The sequence below is a fragment of the Coniophora puteana genome (genome assembly GCF_000271625.1).
Source record: "Coniophora puteana RWD-64-598 SS2 unplaced genomic scaffold CONPUscaffold_4, whole genome shotgun sequence".
Lineage (NCBI taxonomy): Eukaryota > Fungi > Basidiomycota > Agaricomycetes > Boletales > Coniophoraceae > Coniophora > Coniophora puteana.
The window spans coordinates 2782346-2791445 of NW_006913056.1; the positions used below are offsets into that span (position 1 = coordinate 2782346).

At 55.5% G+C, this 9100-nt stretch overlaps 2 protein-coding genes across 2 annotated transcripts; one reads left to right on the top strand and one right to left on the bottom strand.

Annotated features, from left to right (window-relative positions):
• The first annotated feature begins 481 nt into the window (after positions 1 to 481).
• CONPUDRAFT_122044 (uncharacterized protein) lies at positions 482 to 3011 on the top strand. Its single transcript, XM_007769024.1, has 2 exons — positions 482 to 2633; positions 2683 to 3011. The coding sequence occupies exon 1, from the start codon at positions 548 to 550 to the stop codon at positions 2576 to 2578; it is 2031 nt and encodes a 676-aa protein (XP_007767214.1). The 5' UTR covers positions 482 to 547; the 3' UTR covers positions 2579 to 2633; positions 2683 to 3011.
• A 688-nt stretch (positions 3012 to 3699) lies between these two features.
• CONPUDRAFT_164405 (uncharacterized protein) lies at positions 3700 to 4685 on the bottom strand. Its single transcript, XM_007769025.1, has 2 exons — positions 4214 to 4685; positions 3700 to 4158 (listed from the first exon to the last, which is right to left on the bottom strand). The coding sequence occupies exon 1, from the start codon at positions 4480 to 4482 to the stop codon at positions 4252 to 4254; it is 231 nt and encodes a 76-aa protein (XP_007767215.1). The 5' UTR covers positions 4483 to 4685; the 3' UTR covers positions 3700 to 4158; positions 4214 to 4251.
• Positions 4686 to 9100: the final 4415 nt, after the last annotated feature.

Consider the following 9100-nt stretch of genomic DNA (forward strand, 5'->3'; position numbering starts at 1 on the left):
TTTGATTGACTTTGCCAAGCTGTCAGTCTGCGCCGACCACTCGTCTGAGGCTGAAGCGATGACCAAGAGACCCTCAAATGTTTACATCAATGTGCTTGCCCATCCGATTCCAGGCTTCATTATTCTGCCTTCCCTAGCGCCGCCCTTCTTTCCCCGCATTTCATGATAATTGACATTGACTGGGGGGATATATCCGAAGAGACATGATCGAGACTGTGGAGTCTAGTACCAGGCCCATTTGAAGATCGAAATATTATTGTATCATTGACTTGCCAAAACATCACCTATCGTTTCGACCAATACCCTTTCCTCCCAATTCTTGAAAGCATGTTTTGATACAAGGATGGGTTGCTTCTGACCTCTGGAGAGCGATGCTCGAAGGTCGAAGACAACAGGGGCCAATAACCATGGAGAAAGCCCCCGAAGGACGCGTGCGCGTAACCAGATGGTGGGAACCCTGAACGTTCTGAACGCTCCTTTCCCCACTCCTGCGACCCATATTTCACCGTGTCTCCCTTGATTTACCTCTGTGTCTGCCGACTCGGTAATGACAGACACGCCGTCAGACGAAAATAGTGCCAACGTACTCGCCATACCATCTTTCCCAGAGGGACAATTCGACGGAGAGGAATGGGGCGAGGATGGCGATGACTATGAAGATGAAGATTATGAAGACGATGAAGATCCGGAGGAGATAGCGCGACGGCTGAATGAGCAGCTTCTGGCGGACATCAGCAGAGCTCAGGCGGAGAGCGCGCAGGCAAGTGTTCAAGCTGGTACCTCCAACAACACCACTGCGTCTACAGGTCACGACCCAATACCGCTCCTACCAGACCCGTCCGTTTTCATCAATGAAGCACAAGCATCAGCATCAGCCTTGTCAGAGTCTAACTCAGCGCGAAAGCATGAAGCGGCCATTAAGACCATGCGTGCCATCCTTGACCTTACGTCGGGCGACTCGCTTGCACGCTCCGCCCTTGCATCCACTAGCATCCCCAACTCCGACGATAATCTCCTCTCAGCTTTACAGAACATATCCTCTGCTGGATCCGTCCCTAAGGACCTCGCCCGCGCACTAAGTCATGTTCTTGTCTCCCTGGCACGCTCAGATGCGCTTTTCGCGAACTTGCGGCACTCGAACGCGCCAGCCATGCAGCTGGATCTCGGCAAACGCAAACGTGATGACGCTCAAGACCCCGCATATGCTCAACCTCAGGCCATGGACGTTGACTCTCGACCGTTCAAGCGCCCAGCATTGGCCCCACCCGACCTCCAGTCCCAGATCGCAGAAGCAGTCCATGTTGTAGGGTCCACACTCACAACCGTACCCACAGACCGTCCACTAGACCCCGCTCTTATCTCTTCTATTCAAGCCCAATTACACCAGATCTTCCTCTTCGCGGTAACATCCTCTTCAGGTGGTGGTCCTGAGATGGGCCCCCTACAAGAAATTGGCGGCCTCATCCAAGCCATCGGTGTCATCAGCGGGACCCATATAGGTCCACCCGCGCCCCACCCTCCACACCCGCACGACCCTCACCTCAACCCCTGGGGCGCCCCGCCTCCCCAACACGGAGACCACCTCTTCACCGACCTCACGACGGCCGTATACCCCTGCCTACACCCCGCGTGCACCAAGACCTTCGCGCGCTTATACAGCCTCCGGGCGCACGCACGCATGCACACCACGCACAGACCTTTCAGGTGCGCAGCGTGTCCGGCTGCCTTCGCACGAAACCACGATCTGAAGAGACACACCCATCTGCACGACCGGCGCGGGTGGCAGTGTGGCGGGTGCGCGAAGCTGTTCTCGCGGCGGGACGCTATCAAGCGACACAAGAACGCGAGCGCAGCGCGGGCAGATGGGAGCGGTGCGCAGTGTGTGGAGGCAGAAGTACGGGAAGTCGAGCTTGATAGGGAGGGTGACGAGGAGGATGCGAAGGAGGGAAGGAGGGCACGGATGTGGAGCGATATCGCGGCTGTTTCGGGGGCTCCGCCTGGGGGTGGGTTTGTGCCGTTCGACGGAGGCACTGTGGGAGGCATAGGTGGGCCGGAAGAAGGAGAGATATCGCGGGAGGTCGTTGGCCGAGGGCAGGCGGCGGTCATGAGCCTGCATGGGCTCTTGCAGGCCAGGGTATCAAGTGCTCTCGGTGCGCCGGTGGGCCAAGGAAACCCGCTTGTCGTGCCTCCCCCTCCACCGCAATATGACCCCAGCATCATGGGTGGACAGGCTACGCTTGCGAGCATCATCGCGCGAGCTCAAGCGCAGCCGCCTCCTGCAGTACCACCGGCCAGTGCTGCCCAGCCTATACCGTCGATTGAAGCTCCGCCAGTTGATGTTGCTGGGTCTGAGCAAGCTACGTCGGGAGGGTCTACAGCGCAGAGCCTTGCACTGCTTGGTCTCTCCGAGGAGCAGGCCAAACTTCTCGAACAGGCTATTGCACATGCTGCATCCGCAGCACAGGCACAGGCCGAGGCCGAAGCCGCTATGGAGGAGGAGGAAGAAGACTACGAGGACGATGAAGACGCGACGCTCGATGGAGAAGGCGAAAATATGGCTGGGGAAGCTGGGGCATAAGCGATCTGGAAGCTTTCCATGCAGGCTATGGCGTTATCACGGGCTCGGTGGTCTGGTATGTGATGACTATCCAGTAGCTGCCTTCTTGTTGACGTTGGTCACAGCGAACGCTTCCAGCCTTCCGTGAAGCGCCTGCTACTGCCATTTATTGGCACGCCGATTGTATGGCAAAGGCCACTCCCTGGTCTATCACGATGGCCCTATTCCTACTCCCCAAGACGGTTGGATGATTGTATTCCATCCACTTGGGCAGGGAAATGGCGCCATGTGTGCGTCAGAGGTTATCTGTACCTCTTTGTGCTTCAAGACTTCGGTCCCCGTCTCAGGCAACGATCAGCATAGCGTGCCGCTCCGTCCTTGTCAGTTGGAGCTAGAGTATTCCAGGTATATCTCTCGCTGGCACGTTTGTACCTCGGGTTTATATGGGAACTACCGACAATCGACATGTTAATAGAGTCGACTCGTCCGATGACCGGAAACCTGCGGAGGAACCGTAAATAAAAATGCCTACTCTTTTCAATCGCAGTGAGACCGTTGTTCTATTTTTGCTTCTGCGAGTTGGACTGATGGTGACAAAGTGCGAGAGAGAACGCAAAGTGTTATGGTGGCACTATCATGCTCATACATGCGTGGACATGGCGGTGTCTGCTATGTATCCATCCGCTGAGCAGATCTAAAGCCGTCGTAGAAAGCGCTGATTGGCACACGGAAGAAGCCGATAATAAGCCGATAATAAAATGGGGATAATCTCAACATCATTACCCTAGCGCTAGTCGTATGTAGTATGTAAATATATACCCCTACTACTCCGTTGATAATTACTACGCGACGGTTTCTCATTAAAAGGGAATGTTGAAGCGGATTTGCACCTGATGCTCATGTCGGTCGACTGCACTTCAAGCTCACAACAAGCAGCAATGAGAGGATCAAGAAAGTCTATATACCAGTGTGTTGGATATGGGTGTATGCTATGATATGCGATAAATACTATGGTCTGGGGTAACATGCAGCATGCGTGATGCTATTGCGTCTGGTCTCGGCGATGCTATAACTGCGTGACGGACACTGGAACATTGAGGAAGAAACAAGAAAGAAAAAGATGAGGAAAATGAGAGAAAAAGGGAGAGAGAGGTATCAGGAGCGAGCTTTGCCCTAACGGCGCTGCCGTCTGGTGGTTGTAGTGAAGGCATAGGAAAACAGTAGGCAAGAAACAAGAAGAGGGGCTAAAGCGAATAAATAAGATAGAGAAACAGAGAGGGAAAAAGCGAGAAAATGACGTATGGATACGGGTACGAATGGAGGAGATGGGTGTCGTGTCGGCGTGGTGCTACATGGGGAGTGGATACATGATGCGGGAAACCTACTCGTACATCCCATTCATCGTTCGGGAGGAAGGCTATGGTGTATTATGTATGTTGAAGCGAGGCTCGGGACATCGTGAGGGCGCGCGTGCTTGGCGATGCCGAGAGCACAGGATACCTCGTGCTGTGCTTCCTATCGTGCGTGAAAAATGTGTGTTGCGTGTGTATCGTCTGCGGAACTGCGAGTGCGGAATGCAAGACATGGGTTTTGTTACATGTCTATGCGTCTTCTCAGCCCTCGAGTGTCTTCCAGCAGTGCGAAATTAGAACTCACCTGAGTGTGCCAATGGCCAAGAAGCTCCTGTTCTCCCTTCACATCTTGTTCGCCAACCGCGGTCTCGGCCGTGCCGCGAGGTACTGCTCGCGTCGACGCGCCTCTGCCGCCCGCCAGTATTCCTGGCTCTCTGGCGGCTCGTGCGACCACGCGTCTGCTATTGCCTGCGCGGGTGAAATGCTCGGGGACGAAGGGTCGTGATGGAACGTCGGGGTACGGAGGTCTAGGGAGGCCTGAGGGCCGGGGCGGCGCCGAACGTTGGACGTCATAGGTGCGGGACTTTTGTCTCGTCGATTCGCGGGCGAAGTTGGACGCGCTGGGGGCGGCCGCTGCTGCTGGTGCTGCGGAAGATGACGGGGCGGCGGAGGTTGCGAGTGCTGGCGCTGATGTTGGTGGTGGTTGGGGGGACGAGGCTCGCTGTTGGCGGGAGGAGGGGGCCGCGACGGGCGACCCAGCAGCGAGGTGACTAGACCTATAGTGGAATAGTAACGAGACGGCAGAGGTGTCGGCTGGGCTTCTTATCCGAGCACAGACTACTACGCAAGCGAGATGAGGACAGCCTGGACAGGCGGGAGGCTTCGTGATGACGATGAAGAACGGAAGGTGTATAAGCGAGGACGGGACGGGGGCGGCACCGTGCGAGGCGGACGGGGCGGACGGGGCGGCGACGTTCTGTCGGGCTCGGGCTTCCAGCTTCAGCTAGCTTTGTCTCCAAGCTTGATCCCTCGAGCTTAGATTGCTAAACGTCTAAGCTCCAGGAGTCGGACTAGTCGCGAATTGTGCAACGATGGGAAATGGGGAACCAGGTCCCGGGAGCGATCCACACCTTGATCTTTATACAAGCTTTTTTTTCGGTCCTCCGATCCAAAAATCTTATTTTCGCGTCAGACTGCTAGGGCAGTGGCAGGCATGGCACGCGAGCGAACCAGCAGCCCAACGCGAGACACGCTAGACAAATGCACGGCAGACAATCAGGACGGACAGCTTCCAGCCGGGTCAAGGAGCCCAGCGTGCCGTCTCCATTGTCTGGGCCAGATATGGACATGCGTTCGCGCTGAGGATTCGGGGACGAAAAGGATACGCGACCGAAAGAGGAAGGGTGAAAGAGGCTGGCAGGAGGCCGGCCGGGGAGGAGAGTGGACTTCGCGGGTGGCCATCAGCGGAGGTATATTCGCGTAGTGGGCAACGGAAAGCCCGGAATGGCAGGACGACAAACGACTTGCCAATTAAGGCAGGATCAAGGACGCGCTCATAGGGGGGTCCTAACACAACCACGCACTCCTGCAAACCACCTGCCACCCAGACGCGCGCACCGGTCTGCGAACAGCGTACCCGGGTTGCATAGTTGCGTGTGCCGTTGCAGTAGCAGCAGCGCTGAAGCCGCGAGTTCACCTAGAAACCCGGTCAGCCACCACGCTGGATCAGAATCGACGAGGTAAAATCAAAACGCGCGTGCCGCAGCCTTTGCGACGCCTCGCTCCAGTCCGAGGCACAGCTCCTCCGAGCGCGACTGGGCGAGCCTGCGTCTACAGACACCTGCACCAAGCGAGGCACAGTACGTCGCGGTTATTTCGGGACATTGCATCACCGCACCGTCCGCAGTCAAGGGATTTAGCAAGAGAGAGCTGGGATCAAAACACGCGTCTTGCTTGCTTGCTTAGCTATCGTGAATCCGGGGAACACGCGACATGCTGCTGCACCTTGCACCCTGCAGCGATGCATAAGTGCACCGCCGGTCTAGAGGAAGGTACCACGGGCCTGTGAACCACTGTATTGCCTCGAACATGTCAGGAACAAGCGCGCTGCGATGCGAACTCGAAGCCAGGCGATCCACACGAGGAAGCATGCGAGGATATTCTGAGACACAGTGCATCGAAATTGCGTGCCAAAGACGAGGAACAATGGGTGGTCCTAAAGCCGACTGGTTGACCATTGTGCTCTATGCTAGTGAGTGGGACTGCGAACGCGTGAGATTGGAAGTTGGCACGGGAGAACCGTCGTCGATTCATCTGCAGGGATCAGCGCCACACTCCGCACGCTGCGTAATTGTGTTGTCGCATTGAATCAACAAAGACAGCGAGGGAGTGATAGAGTAGATCTATAGAGAACGCTGATAGTGATGTTTGAATGAGATAATGGACGGATGATGTTGCGGAGCATGGACGGACAGACGGACGGAGAGAGCGGGTATGGAAACTAGAAAGAGCCCCCCACGTACACTTCAGGAGGGGCGATGGAAGCTCACCGAGACGTCGAAGGAAGCCGCACGCACGGCAGACTCAGAGGCTTCTTCTCAGGTGCCGATCCAGCACAACGGATGGGCCGAAGACGTCTACATTACATGTACCTCGGATAAAACGACGACCGCCAATAAGAACGGCTTAGGAAGGTCTGGAAGACGCACCGGGATCCACCATCATCGTATAGCTTTTCATTTGTCAGTTCATATTCCGGTTTGACGCCCACGACCCCCACGATAACGCAGTTCTGCCTGTCAGCGAGTACGCCCGGTGGAGAGCCACAAGCCATGTGTCGTGCGCGATGTGCGACTGTGCGATGCTCGCCGCTAAGTCCGGTAATCCAAAGGGTGAAGCGTAGGAGGAGTAGGAATAGAACATGATACCAGCAGTGCAGCGTGTTCTCCAGGTGGCACATCATTGCGTTCGGCGTGGAGATCAGAGAGGTACCCAGAGCACAGGAACTTGAGAAAAGGCTCGAGCGTGCATGAGATGAGATAAAATTGAACGTGTCTCTGAGAAGCGATGCAAGGAACGACCGAGTTGGAATGACGGAGATAGAGTACCTCTGTAAGTGTAACAGCAACACGGGGTGTTCGCCATCCAGTCAAGTCCCAGGTCGATGAATGGAAAGTCGCAGTGCTGGTGTGAGTTAGGGGCCTGTTTCTTTTCCCGCCGGCATTCTCCTTATGCACCGCACCGCCAGGGACAACGTTAACTGCCTCCGCTCCGTCGCTTTTTCCGGTGCACCCTCGACTCAACTTTCTCATTTACGACGCCACCAAACGCCTCGCCGTGTCATTCTGCGCATCGTCATTGGCACGCCGCAGAGTCACCCAAAATCCAATCAAGCCAAATGAGCACCCCAACACCCAGCTTAAGTCCGGGCTGTGCTCCTCGTGCTGCCGTCCCCAACGGCTGCTGCGAGCACGATGCATGTCCTATGACTATCTAGCCAGTTCGTGCCCCAGACTGCGCTTCTGTGCCTTACGCGAAGGACAGGCCGTGTTCTGGGGCCTCTCATGTCCAAGGCACACGCACATATGCTCCTCGAGCGCCTCGGTCCTCTCGTGCGTCGCGGCGACGTCCCCGATCGATCTCGGAAGCATCGCGGGGGTCATATGCTCTTCCGGGCGCTACACCAACGGGCTCGCTCGGGCGACGACGATAAAACCTTGTCCCCGTGATCCTCCTCGAGTAAAGCAGTCGTGTCACCCGATTGCTGCCAATCCAGCACGGACAATTACGTGCGCTGCGACGCCACCAGAGAAGCGTCCGTTCGTGGTGATGACAGCACAGATCCTCGGAGGGACTCGGAAAGTCTAGAAGCTTAAGCCTCCGTGTTTCAAGATGCCCAAATGGTACGTGCAGAGGCAGGCGAAGAGGCTGATGAAAATCTGGCACTCAATAGCCGATTACATACTGCGCGCGGTACCGCGAGGCGCAGATCAGCCGCGTTTAGCTTCTCGGTGTGAGTAGCCAGTGGAATAGTGTATCAACTTTGCTCGCGCTCCGCGGCGTAGTCCGTCAGTCTAAGCCTTTTGGCTAGCAGAAACCCCAAAATGACTCATTAGTCTAGCATGACGGATGTTCCCTGCGGTAATAGACCTAGTGGGATCATTCCGGGACCCGTATAGTGTCGAATATCATCTGCTCGCATCCGTTATAACCTAGGGATGGGAATGGTTTTTGTCACCGGGTCAGTGCCGTCTCAGTTGCACACCGGCGTTGTTCCCGACCATCATGACATCTGAAGCAACGGCGATAAGCTCTTGTCGTGGTCAAGGACGAGCTTCGACTCGGAGTGATTTGCAGCTGGGAGCTGAACTGAACTAGTGTAGCTCGAACATCTTTGCCACAGGTCATACGTACTTCTAGGAAAAACAAGCTGGAGAAAGAACAACACTCATTCTATAGAATGGAAGAGTTAAGAATGGAGGTGTCCAGATGTCGGTGGGGCGCAGTACCTAGTTCTGAAGTTCCGCGCAATACATTAGACTACGTCAAGAAATTTCTATGCGTCTTGTACCCACGAACAGCAATTGTGCAAGAACCGCTGAGCTCCAACACTGCAACAAGCTAGCAACGAAGGCAACTGACATGTGAGCTTGTCCTAACTTGTCCTTGTTAAAGCATTGAGCGATCCGAAGCTCCGACGGTCCGAAGTGTTATCTTCGGAGCGGATCGGAGCTCGGATCGATGGGCCAATGTCAGACGCTGACGGGATTAACAAGCACGCCCGGGCCGACCAATAGCGTCTTCCAGCTCCTTGGACGAGCAACAAATCTTGATTTCATTTCCAAAGACAATAAGGAAGAAAAAACAAAGTAACGACTTATAAGAGATGGATCACTACATTCATGGGCGGGTTACGAGGGATGGTGAGAAGGCGTACACACATGGACACGCGGGGCCCCGCGGTTGAATGAAACGATGCCTGACTAACGCTATCGCCGGCCTCGGGCATTGCACAGATTCGTCATCTCCCAGCATCTCTCCCTTTTCTACCTGCCCTTGCAGCAACCAACGACGAGCTGAGACAGTCCACGATTGCCTCTCAACAGATCCGCCGCATCTCAACTAGAATGTCAGAAACGTAAGTCGCCTGTCTCTCGATAACCGTCCCTGGCCGTTCAACCAACCTATCATT